General features: G+C 40.9%; 1 protein-coding gene across 2 annotated transcripts; it reads right to left on the reverse strand.

Moving 5' to 3' along the window:
• Positions 1–70: 70 nt before the first annotated feature.
• NSRP1 (nuclear speckle splicing regulatory protein 1) lies at positions 71–12,800 on the reverse strand. 2 transcript variants are annotated; one of them, XM_058854523.1, is made up of 7 exons: positions 12,669–12,800; positions 11,533–11,620; positions 5,253–5,309; positions 4,963–5,094; positions 4,224–4,431; positions 3,526–3,634; positions 71–1,667 (listed from the first exon to the last, which is right to left on the reverse strand). In XM_058854523.1, exons 1-7 carry the CDS (start codon positions 12,686–12,688, stop codon positions 644–646), a joined length of 1,638 nt encoding a protein of 545 aa, XP_058710506.1. In that variant the 5' UTR covers positions 12,689–12,800; the 3' UTR covers positions 71–643. The 2 variants fall into 2 exon arrangements, with proteins under 2 accessions (XP_058710506.1, XP_058710507.1); XM_058854524.1 differs by lacking the exon at positions 12,669–12,800 and adding an exon at positions 12,589–12,616.
• Between the last annotated feature and the right edge of the window lie 626 nt (positions 12,801–13,426).

Here is a 13,426-nt window from a genome sequence, read left to right on the forward strand (position 1 = left end):
TCTACCTTATTCCATGCAAAAAAAGATGCAGTAAAATAACCTACACATGAAAAAAGACCCACACATCTGATCCAATATGTATCTTTATTGACTGTTTCTGTACATCAGGTCCCCAGATCAAAACCCACACATAATATAAATTCATATCTCAATATGCATATATCTTACAAAACTCCACTCTACATACAGAAACCTCCAAGATCATTATTCAGGTTGGTTTTCTTGCTTTTTCACCCACTTTTACAGGTTTGCTTCCCATTTTTGAGAGCAGCAGTGGGGAATGAGTCCTTCTAAGGGCTGAGAACATCTTGGTTTCAGCAGAGTTTTGGCTGCTGAAAGGAGCAGGGGGATGCATTCTCACCTTATATTGTTCAACACTCCCAAGTCTGTCCAAAATGTCCATGTACCAAGGACATTGTACTGAAGGGCAGGGAGGACAGTCAGCCACAGTTAACATTTCAACTGTACAGACAGACTAAGGGTGTGTGTCAAAGAGACCCACTGATCCATTCCAAAAGTTGTTCTCTTAAGGGACACACAACTTTTCAAAGGAAAGCCAGGAATAAATAGGTAGGATGACCTGCAGAGCAGTGGCCTTTCCTCTTGGCTGACAGCCCAGGTGTTTGTGCCCAGCCCAGGGCCATCAATCCTCCTCCTTCTCGATGTAAGGTTTGGTGCTGACCCGGGCCATCTGCCGGGCCAGGTACCGGTCCCGTGCTGACATCACCGTCTCCTCGTTGCTCCTTTTGGCAAATTTGCTCAGGTTCTCAGATACTCTCTGTGCTTGCTCTTTCTCATCTTTCTCTCCTTCTTCTCCAGCTTTACGTTTCTGCTCAGACATTTCAGAGCTGGAGCTTCCTTTCTCATCCACCTCTCTGTCTTTTCCCTTTCTCTCTTTTCCCAGATCACCGTCTCCATCTTTTTCTAAAGATGTAGGAATACTTTCCTTCCTCTCTCTGTATTTCTTTTCATCACTGCCATATTTCTCTCTCCTCTCCTTTGCATGATCTTCCCTTTCTCTGTATTTCTCTCCTCTCTCCTTCTCTCTGTCATCATATCTGTCTTTATCATTTCTTGTTCTTTCTTTCTCTCGTTCCTTCTCTGAGCCCTTCTCTCTCTCCTTTGCCCTCCTCCATTCTCTGCCATGTCCCTCCCTCTCTTTTCTTTCCTTCTCCCTTTGTTTATCATCTTGATCTTCCCTCCTCCTGTAGTGATCTCTATTACCGTGATCCCCGTGCCTGTGTCGCTCTTCCCTTTCCCTCTGGTGCTCCTTTTCGTGGGTCCTACTTCTCTCATAATCCTTTTCCCTGTACTGTTCATCACTTCCCCTTCTGCCTGGCCTGCTCTCTCCCCTCTGATGACTTGTTTGGACTTTAGTGTGCGGCCCTTCCTCCACACTGGATGAGCTTGGTGACCTGGAATGCCTCTGGCTTTTGTGATGTTTAACCTCCTCTTCACTGCCCACAGAGTTCTCCCTTCTTTTTTTCTTTTTCAAATTTACTTTACTATGCTTGTGTCTCTTGTCATCATCACTACTATCAGTTCCTAGGTCAGTATCAGCATCTGGATTATTTTCTTTCTTAAAGGGCTTCGCTCTTTGTCTTTCCAATGGGCATTTGTTCCCTTCGTTGGGTCCATCCTGAGTGTTGGGTTTTTCTTCCTTTATCCTACATTTTTCACATTAGAAAAAAAACAATATTAAAACACCTGAATGCTTGGACTTTTCTACAAACTGACTTCTGGTCAGGACTTAGGCAAAAGATGCTGCTGAGAAGTCTAGGGAAGCAAATCTGTCTGTGGCTCAGGTTCCAGGAACTCAGCACAAAGTATCCATATCTGCCTCATTGGTGAATGTGACCTGAGGAATTTATCTGAAAGAGTGACTATGGTAAAGTATGTGCAGCCTCCATCTAAGGAAAAAAACATTGATTTGTGTTCCTGTGTAAGCCTGCTGGCAAATTGCAGGTTTTCCTACGTGTTTGGCCCTCTATTCATGTCAAATTATCCAGAAAAGAAGCACATTGTGTGTTTTGTTGACAGAGGGAGGAACATGTTTTTTTTTTGATCTAGTATTTCTGAAGACCTAACTTGTGGATTGACAGAAATTAGTAACTTTTAACAGCTCAATTATTCTTAATGCAAAATGCTGACCCATGGAGGGGGTTATGCTTTGTCATTCTCTTCTGGTTGATGAGGAAATCCATGTTTATTCACACAAGCCATATCTCTTCCATTTAATCACACAGCTTCAGGAACAGCCTGGGGGCACTCTCATAAGTCATCACACACCAGTGTGAGTCTTTGTCTGCTGAATGCTGGAAGGCATGGACAACCTATGAACAACTAAAAAATTACACTGAAAAGCTTGGTAATTTACTTAGTAATCCAACTCAGAGGTGGATCACTTTAGGGACACTTCTGAGATCTAAAAATTGAGCTGTTTTCTCTCTGCATCCTGCTGTATCACCATGAGAAAGAATAAAATTAAAATATACACCTGAGTTTATTTGAAAGCTTTGCTGGGAACACCATCTACAGGACAATTTGTTTCCCTTGAATTAATTTTATGTGCCGCTAAAGGAAATTTCCTTAATTTGATAGATTAAAAATCCATCATTTCAAATGCTCTCTACAGAGTACAAAATCACATCATCCTGAAGACTTCATGGAGAACTCCCTTAGGCAGCTGAGTAACTTCAGTGATCACTTTCTTCACTTAGGCTAAGAATTTACATTCTAACAGTCCAATCTCAGATCTAGAAGATCTCTTGAAGAAAGCTCCATTTTCTTTGTGATAGTAAACACTTAACTAGCGACATCCATGCTTTAAACCTCTATCAAATGAGGTTTAACCTGAATTAATTGTTTCAAATGAACAATTGCTGCATACAAGAAACATCCCCTTCATCACATTTATCCACAGGGCAGAATGTTACCATTTCAAACACTGAAATAATTCAGTCTCATCTCATTACTTTGCTATGGAATGTTCACATATTCAGGTGTCAAAATACTCCCACTGGATTTCCTACATATTTGAGTAACTTTTTTACCACAGCATCAACACTCACTTTAGTTTTTTTGCAACTAAATGTGGAATAATTACCAAGTGAAGAGACTCACATTCTTTACAGAAAATTCATAGCATATTCATTTCCTATGATATACTGCTATGCTTACTATTTTACATCTTGTCTTCCTCATTATTCAAAATGTGTAACTTAATACAGATTGCTAAATATTATGAAAACCAAAGAAAATGTAGGTTAGAATAATACCAAGCAGAACTACAATCATAACTGTCACCTTGCTATCTTTCAGACAGTGTCTCTGTCCTGCTTAATTTCTGTGTCACTGATGACTATTAGTTATTTACCAAATAATTCAGTTAATGAGCTGCATGGAATTACCAGTTTACCTCACCACTGTTTTAGTGCTCTTTACCTAATCTTCCAGTGACTATGGAATCACCAACAGTCAAATGCTGTTTTTTACACCTGAAACCCTGTTGATGTCACATCCTACCTGGCTTCACGGAAGCTGCATTTAGGCATCTCTTCTTCCCCCACACGCTGGTTTAAAAGATGTCTGTAGAATCCACTGAGATCCCTCTGTTTGGTCACATCCAAGTATGCTGAAAGGAAGGAAGGGAGGCTGGATTTACTGTGCCATAAATACTCATCACACACAACTCACAACTGCTGCACACCACCATAACTGCAATTTCCATCCTGGAGGTTTTCATATCTGAAGTGGAAAAAGCCCAGACTAACCTGATCTGGCCTCACAGCAGACAATGCCTGGAGCAGGCAGCTGGAACAGGTGACCATCAGTTTCACTCCAGCCCAGTTCATCTAATGATCCTACATCCTGTGCTTTACATCTACTCCTGATCCTTACCAGAGTGTCTGAGGTAAACACTGGAAACATCACTGTACCCCAGCCTTACGAGTCTTCCTTCAACAACTGACCCTCCCTCAAAAATTGAAGTACCAACCCAAACAGTACTGACACACAAACAGAGGAGCTTCATCTCTTCTATCTGTAACATGTGCAAAGGAAAGTAACAGACCAAGGTTGATCTGATTCAGGATCTGCTAATCTGGTCCTCTTTGATTTTAATTATGTCAAGCCTCACACAGAGATCACCAGATGAATACACTGTAAATCATGTACAAAGCCCTACTTATTTTTCAGGACAATTATTTCGCTATGAATCTCACCCTCGAGAGCTGCTTCTCTTCTTTCTCTCTCTTCCTCCTCAGCTCTTTCTTGCAGCTTCTTCTTATAGGCTGAAGTCACAAAAGCCTCTTTATCTGCAAACTCTCCTCCTTCCATTTCACGCTCTTTCTGAATTTTTCTTTCCATTCGTCTTTCTTGTTCCTTCTTTCTAATCTCAGCTGCTTTGAGGATATTATGGATGTATCTGGGCTGAGATAGGAGAGAATAAAGTTACCATGCTGAGAGGTAATTGTGGTGGTTGAGAAAACATGGATTGGGATTGATGGAGATGTTGAATTAAGTTGGTAATGGAAGAAAACTGTCAGGAGAGGGAGAATGTGCTCTCCCTCCATTTGACAGCTATCCAAAACAAATTGCTGTTCCTTTCAGACCCCTAACACAGCACATTTCCCACTACCAAGAGAAGTTGCTGTATCAAATCAAAACAGTCAGCCCATCTTTGACTAGGGGGATTTTTACTCTAAATGAAATGGGTTTTCTTTTTATTTTCCATCCCTCTGTCTTCCTAACTGTAACAGCCTTGCCCTTCTTTTAAGGAGTGGGAGGCTTCCTTTCATACCCAGAACCTGACAAGAGCCTTCAAATGAACTAGAATAAGCAACAATGAAAGTATCACTTGTCAGGATAATCCAGCAATGCTTTCAAGTTTACAAGTTAACCAGTCATGGTTACCCCAAGCAGGCAGATTTGAACAGACAGGAGACATTCTCAGGTATTGACCTTTTTGTCATCATTTCCAGCTAACAATTTGGCACTGCTTTCTTTTTTCTTCTGCTGCATTTCATCATAAATACTGTCATATTCATATACTGTAGCATCTTCCTCTAAAGCCTTCTGAATTTCCAATTTAGTCTGAAACAAAAAAAAGGGAGGAGGAGAAGATATCAAAATAATAATCATGAAATCTTTACTATTTTCAAATATTTGATTCCTATATTGTTATTTAAACAGATCTATAGTATAAACTTACCCATCAGAACATTGAGAGTAAATTAAAAATGGTCCCTTACCTGTTTCATAGCTTGCTTTTTCAATGCTTCTTTTTGAAGACTTTCCCCAACAGTTGGCTGTGGGAAGGACACATTGCAGAAAAAAATTAATTACATTGACAAAGATAATATTCTTTTTCTACCATTCCAACAAACAATTATACAATAGTCCAATTACAGACAGGTGTGATGCAGAAAATACTGAATTCTTTCTGCATGTCCATCAGAGATGCAGCAGCCACAAGCAGAGATACTGACAATCACATGAAAAAAGAAAAACTGTATTCATAGTTAAATACAAACATCTGCAAGGATTTGATGTTTATTTCAACTCTCATTTGTATCATTAGTTGTGTATTTTCAGAAATAAAAGCACAGCTAAACAGCATGTACTTCAAATGTTTAATTTCTCAAGATAAACACACTAGAAAATAGCATTACTAATCTTTCCTAAGAAGAAACAGATGCCTACTGAAAATATGTTTTCTAATCATACTGTCTTTTACCAAAAAGCTTTGCATTTTATTTACTTTTTTTTTTTTTAATTAGTTTTAACCTAAACTACACATCTATCTTTTCTCAACCAATAGGTAATAGTGTTTATTAAACAGATCCACTATAATGGCAGGACTGGTATTGTTGTTTATGTAATTAAATATTTCTAAATCTTAAAAAGCAGAAATAGGAAGGAAGAAACCTTTTGCATTTTAGCAGCTTTCCAAGTTTTGCAACTTTAATATATGTTGTGTGTCACGTTTATAAAAGGCAGAGATTCTGTAATTTGTTCTTAATAAAATTTAAAAATGAAAACCAAGTAGCAGGGAGCTTGGCAGCAGAAACTAAGATCTTTTGAAATCAAACAGAATTAGCACCATTTAAATTCAAACAGATCCCCTGAACATGAAGGCTTTTAAATTAATTTGATGTTTAAAATAAAATAATAACATGCTGTGACCCCTCTTTCTTATTCTATTAAAACTTTAACAGATATGTCAACAAGGAAAAACACCAAGTGCTTTTCCACAGTTTTCTACAGGACAGACTGTAAACAGTGCAAATCTTTTTTTTTCCCACTGGTTAATTTCAGAAACAGGGAAGTTGTGCAGGGATGGAGTTTCATTACACGTGACTCTGTGCACTCTGCTTCTCTTCCCTCCTCAGAGGTGCCTTGTCTTGGCCCCTGGGCAGTACTGTGTGAGCAGACACTGGCCCTGTGCTGAGTACCCAGTTCCTCCTTGGCACTGGGAAAGATTAAAATCACAAATTCTCATCCACTTCTGTTCCTTTACCCAGCTGACATTTTCACCACCACAATGACCACAGGAACACCTGATATTTTTGTGGCCTCTGTCACCCACCCAGGATGGCACTAACAAATAGGTACAGACAGTGATCACCTCTAAGGGATTTTATTTTCTGCTATGGAAACCATAAATAATAAAAGTACTTGCAAACTCCTCTGTGTTTTTATTTTTTTTTAAATGTCAGAAAGCTAGTATCTCAGAGGAGTACCAAGTAATTCTAGACTCAGCAAGAGAAGATGCTAAGGTAACACTGTCATTATTTGGAGAAGTACACGTTATCACAATAGAATCCACTGACCTCGAGATACCTTTGTTCATCTTCCACCAACACATGACTTTCTTAAGTAATACTACAATCAAACCCCCCTGAAACACAGAACATTCAAAATATTCCTTCCTAGCTCACTCAAAGCAAAGGATTCAAAGACAAAGAAGAACTCAAAAGGGCACATATTCCCACTTTTTCTGCTGCTATAATTGTTAAATGCAGACTTAGATTAAATCCACCTCTGCTTTCAAAACGTTAAACCCTGTGGCTAATAAAGGGAAAACATGATGTACACTTTATGGAAGAAAAGCCCTGCACTGATTCTGTGCTCATCACTAGAAAGCAGCTGTTTCTATTACCCAGGTGCAGACAGCCAGGTAAGGAAGCAGCCCAGGCCTCAGGCTTTAGGAAGCTGAGCCTGGCAGACACAGGCACAGAGCTGACTGTGCTATCAGGGGCTGCACCCTGTCTGCTGCAGCTTGCTGATTATTTGGACTAGAACTGGATACAGTCTCTTGTTTATTTATGTAGCTGGTTGGTTGGTTGACTGGGGGAAGTAGATAGTGGATTATTTAGTTTAAAACCTACAAGAATCCTGGCTTAATTAATCTCATATTTACTTCTGCTTTCAACACTGAAGAACTCAAGGTTCTGAAGAACTGATGTTCAGAAATAGTTTACAACACTGTCTTTAATTCTATGACATACATCTTCTTTTGAAAAGGCTATAAATGAGTCAGTATAAACAGTCATTTTAAATTAGCATAGAACACACATCAGCATTACACAGAAAACCTCAATTTCCTCCGGGGTCTTGGGAAAGAAGATGGTCCTTTATTTGACACATTTAAGGTCATCCTGAAGGTTTCCTCTGTGGGAAACCCTTACACTGGTTTAACAGAAAGGTACCTCAACAGTGAAGAAACTCCCCTGCACTATCCCAGAAAGCAGGGGCTCAGTAAAAAACAAAACAGATTCTGCAGTTACTTTTACAGAAAAAGCTCTATTTCACCAAAATATCTGAAACCCTGCTTAGAATGTTTTCCTTGTCTGCCTACATGGAATAAATGCACTGATCTACTAAGATCAGGTTAACACTAAAGTAATATATAATCTTCATTATTGGACATATGATGGTAAAGAAGTCCATCTGCCATTTCTCCAGACTGGCAGTAAGTTTACAGAAAACAAACACCTTCCCCAATGGTTTATGGTGGACAATTTCCTGTTGTGCTGTGAGCTCTGATAGATGAGAACTTCCTGTCCTTTTGTATTGTTTACTTATCAACTGCCCATTTATTAAAGGCCCTATAAGCTCAGCAATCTGTCTCATACTTTTTCCCTCCCTCTAGTCAAGCTATTCTTCTGAAGCACAAAGTTTATAGTTCAATATTTTCTGGAAGGCGAAAACATTTTAACCCTATCCTGTGAAAGGACATAGAATCCATGCAAATCAAGGAACTCTGAGAAATAAGGCTCTCCAGTCTACCACTGCTACTGGACCATGGAATATAGCTTGTAGACAACTGAAAAGGTTATTAAAAAAAACCCCAAAACATGAATTACCCCAATCTGCTAACATTTCTCATGGTTCTCTCCATTAATTAGCTTCTTCTCACTCTAAAATGAGCTACTTACACCCTCATATAAATGGAATTAGGAGTGAATCCTTTTGGCCCACCCTCACAGAGAACTGTACAATCCAAGTACAACCTGCACATGAGACTCCAGTCGTCATGGAGCTAAAAAACAAAAATCACATCACGCAACAAATTCCTCTCACACAATATGAGTCATGGCTACTAGCAAAAGATCAAGTGAATGAACATGGAAAACAAGTAATGTACACAAAATTACCTTTTCTCAGCACTCCATCCTAGTTTCCAGAAACCAGATCAAGGACTTCCTGAACTGGAGGATGCACCTGAACCATTGTTTCACACCAGTCCTTTAATTTGACTAATCCTTTTCTGAATCCATTTATATTTCTGGCTGTGCCACAGTACTCTGTGGTAAGGAGTTCCACATCTTAACTACACAACTTCCTTTTCTTTAGATTAAACCAGTTACTTGGTAATTCCATAACACAAGCTACTGCTCATATTATGAGAAATGGCAACATCACCTTACTTCTCTGAATTATTCTTGATTTTACATACATCTTCTTGAGCTACTGTTTTCTACTTCCTCCTTGTCAGAAAACTCCTTTCTAGGAGCTCCTCTACTCTACACAATCTTACTCTGCATGGAAACTGCTGCATAAACTCTGGTCAGCACCAGCACCAATTACTCAGCAGATCCTTTCAGTCAGACTCTTCCTTTGAAAAGTTGCAAAGGGAATGGAAGGATCCATAAGTAAAAGCAAAAATCTGAGCCTATAATACAGAGTTTTCTGTTTATTTTCAGTTTCTGACTGCTTAAACAATTTATCTTTTAGGTGGTACCCACCAAATCCAGCTGATACATTCACAGAACTGTTCACACAGGCTCCACAATTCCCCTCACAAATTTAGCACCTACTGAGGTCTATGTACAGTTATTTTTTCATCCTGTATTAACAAATCGGTTTTGAAAGACTGGTACAGTACAGGAACATACACTTGTAATTCTGGTGCAATCATGTAACAGAAATTTTATCTGCTGTACCACACAGATAATTTCAACTAAACTCCGAAGGTAAAAAGGAACAATGAACATAACACAGATTGTCAAGCCACCTTTTCCCAGTCAACACTGTATTTCCAGAAAATTTCCATCCCAGATGCTCTGTTCCTTATGAACTAACAAAAAGACCAACTTCAGCAACTTACAGCCATTAATGTACTTAACCACAAGGAAAAAAAAAAAAAATCCAAATTCCTTCAGCAAGGGTAGAGGCAAAATCTGAGTGAAAAATGCATAGTAATGGTTAAAAAAAAGGGAGCAAAAGTTTGGTATCTAATATATAATCACAGACAAGTCAGGTGTGCTGATTTCCCAGCACAAACTTTATTAGAGTTCAGTTAAAAATACATAATCTCTAGACATTTGAGATGTAGTTCTGACTGATAAAGTAGCAGACAGGAAATGAAACCCCTCCCAAATGCTGCTCCTTATCTTGAAAAGCTCTGAAATCATTACTGAACTAATAAAGTAATTCTGACTTTTTTTTAAAAAAACAATCTTTTTTGATAAAGGCAGTTATGAGATTATTACTTTTTGCTGGGCATGTACCATACTGATGAGCAAAACAACTTTTAAGAGCTTCTTTAACAAAGTCTGACTGAGAATCTGTCAGCTCTTCTGAACGGGAGGATACTTTTTAGCTGTTAAGCTAAAAGGTGGCAGACAGCATCACATATTACTTTAACTAGAATTATTAGCATTCTTTCTTTTGTTTCAATGTTTAGATATTAACAGAAGATGAAGAAGTGAAAAAATACAAGACAGCCTCCAGGAAGGTTTCCAGACCTAGCAAATAATATTTAATGACAACAGGTTGCATGAGGTTTATTCCTGGGATCTGGAAAATGTGAGGTCACATCTTTGATGCAGAGAAAGACACCAAATTCCATGCAACAGGGAAAGTGCTCCATTACTATCTCCAGCAACTGTATCTAAAGGAAAGCCTCTCTTTATAGCCACAGTGGAGGGATGCACCTCTGAGGATCACAGCTAAGTGAGGAAAGAGATGGGATTTAAAACATTCCTGTCCTGCTTCCTGTAAGTTGCACTGAGGCAGTTTCATGTTGAGGGTTGAGTGGACATCACTAGAAAGGTCCTCAGCCCTCTCATGCCCTGTAAAATGGGAGCTCAGACACCTTCAACAGCAACATTCCAGATTTTGTAATGGAACCAGGTACACAGGGGCTGGGAAATGCTAAATTCAGGCTTTCTGTGATATAAAATTAACTACTGCTAGTTCATTAAAACAAAAATAGATTCTAAAAGTAAATATTTTGGCTAGTCAGAAACCGATCAAAATTATTTGACATTTTATTAGCATTGCTTTTCTTCACCCAAAAGAGCAAACATGGAGCAAAGCTCTAGGGAGGAAAAAACGTATTTGTAGCACAGGGTTCTGTAAGCCCAGCCCATATCGCAGCCCCTTCCTGGACATTTCCCATGCTTCCAGCAGCACATCCAGGTGGGATTTACACAGCACACAGTGCCCTCTACTGGGGCAGGTACAGAGTGACCATTTTGAACCTAGTACTTTAAAAGAAATTAAAATTTAAAGATTATAGAAACGAACACTCTCACACAATATCATACATCTTCTCTTGCGTTAGAACTTTTGGGTTGTACAGCTCTGCTTTTGTTCCCAGTGTTTTATGAACATCATAAAATCAATTACATCAAATTTGGTGGAATGAGCTAAAGGATGAAACACATAATCACCACACTTTAAAGTTAGCATTCGAGTGAGACCTATTGATTACTACTGGTCTTTCTATTTGCAGGCATTCACCAGTGACAGCCAACAAATCTCTTTACAAGCTACAGTTAACTCTCACAAACAGGTTGTCACATGTCCTGAACTTCTGCAAGAGCTGACAGACAGTAACAAGAAATGATCGCTTCCATGTAATGTGTACTAAAGAAAATACAGATCATATTTCACACCCAAACCCAAAACTATGACACATCCTAATGACACTGCCAAAACCTGATGCAGCCATTAAGAGTTGGACACTAATAAATTTGCAGAACAGCAGGAAAATTTCAGAAGAAAAACTGTTGAACTGACCTCTTCATCTGACTCCTCTGCAAACACTGAGAGCTTCTTTGAAACAAGATTTTTCTGTGGCAACTTTTTGGGCATAATAAGCCCATATCTAGAGGGGGAAAAAAACCGGTTACCTTTAGTACCACAACATAGCACATTCCAAACCAAAAATCTGCCATTTACCATTTGAGAAGTAAAAGGTCAGCATCAATATGATGTATCAGTTATAGGTGAGCAGCCTTTGCAACACAGCACACCTGCCAGGTTCTTCCCAGAGCTACTGCTGTCTTTTGCCATATAAAGTTTCTGGATGCAATGATTGTCCTAAATTAGGACCCAAATCCCTCTTGCCCAGAGTTCTCCAAGTATTATTCTCTTCTCTCTCAGAAGTAAGAAATTACTGTTTAATCTGAAGGGATTTAGTCTTAATCTATGCCGGGCACTATTCCATGGCTACGTTTGCACTGCTATAATTTTTTATTTGGCTGGCAATGTAACCGCAGGTGCTATGGCAAAGGATAAAATTTACAGACAGATTATGTCGTGCTGAGATTGATTAACCACACATAAACATCTCTTCTGACGAAAGTCCATTTCTGCGCTAAACCCACTTCCCTTTGGTTCTGAGCAACTTCTGAATCGGGGATTTCTTGCCCACCTGCCTTTCCCTGAGTCTGTCACCGAGCCAATAGACAGCCCCAGCCTGTATGGCTGAGCAGAGTGGGACACCCCAGCATTCTGGGGGTTCCACGGCAGCCCTGTGCCTGCTGTCTGCCTCCATGAGCCCTGAACCCGCCCTCAGCTCCGTCCCACCCGGCCGCGGGCTCCGAGCAGCAGCCCCGGCTGCCAGGGCCGCTGCTCAAGGGTGGCAAGTGTGAGGGAACATTGAGGAGATTCTTATCCTTAAGAGTGAAAAACACCCTCGGGCAACACCGCCGCACCCTCAAGCTCCAGCCCGCTGTTTGAGTTCTAGTTGTTTTTAATAAACACAGTTTTAAAGTCAGGCCAACACAGCGAGGCCGCGCGGCGGACACCTGGGACAAGTGAGCCCCTGGACAAGAGTTTTCCAGCGCTCACCCTCAGCGCGGCCCCAAATCCCCCCCGACCGCTGCCTCGGCCCGGCGGGGCCCGCCCGCCCCGACCCTGCCGGCACTCACTGCTTGCCCAGCGCCGCCATCTTGTCCGGCCGCCTCCCCCGCGCAGCCGCTGCCGTTCCGCGGCCGCAGATTCCTCGCGGCCGAGTCCTCCCCGCGCACTTTCCCCGCCGGCCCCGGGGACCTTCACGGCACCGCGCCGTGCTCCCGTTCCGGGAGGGAACCGGAGAGCGGTCGGAGAGGGCTGGAGGAGACGGGGGATTTTTTTTAAGAGCTCCTTGTGGAGGGGCGAAAGTGCTGATCGGGGAATGGCGCTGGCGGGCGCTCCCTGAGGGGGGAGCAGCGCGGGGAGGCGGCGGCGCCTCAGGGCAGCGGCGGGAAAGGTCCCCGAGGAGGGAGAAGCTCTGAGGGGGAAAAGCCCCCAAGACGCTCCCGGGGCCGGGGCTGAGGAGCCACGCTGGTCCCCCCAGCCATCACCGAGCTGTCGCTTGTTTCCCGCTAAAGAGTGAAAGATGTGGTTAATTTCCCAACATATTATTTAAAAAGGTGATTCTTCCAAAAGGGATGTTACTGGAAAGATGAAATCTCACTGCAGTCAGTACAGTTGCTGTAATCTCAAGCTTTATCCCAATAAAAAAGCTTTTTGTGCTATATTAATACTGTTGGGCTTTTCTGCAAAGTGTTCATAAGAACGTTACAAAATGCTGATTAACAGCCTTTATTTAAAATTATTCCTAAAAGGTCTTTTAAGGAGACTGAACCTTGAAAATTAACGCTGTATCATTTATGAGCATGGTAATTTGGGAGCCATAAAGATGTCC

This window comes from Poecile atricapillus, chromosome 21 (assembly GCF_030490865.1).
Source record: "Poecile atricapillus isolate bPoeAtr1 chromosome 21, bPoeAtr1.hap1, whole genome shotgun sequence".
NCBI classification, from domain to species: Eukaryota; Metazoa; Chordata; class Aves; order Passeriformes; family Paridae; genus Poecile; species Poecile atricapillus.

Excerpts from the sequence above, each read along its gene's own strand:
- NSRP1 (XM_058854523.1), bottom strand. The coding sequence starts at position 12,688 with ATGGCGGCGCTGGGCAAGCA. Across the intron at positions 4,432-4,962 it reads CTGGAAATGATGACAAAAAG|CCCAGATACATCCATAATAT; the intron begins GTCAATACCTGA and ends CTCCTATCTCAG. Across the intron at positions 1,668-3,525 it reads TGCAGCTTCCGTGAAGCCAG|GATAAAGGAAGAAAAACCCA; the intron begins GTAGGATGTGAC and ends TGAAAAATGTAG.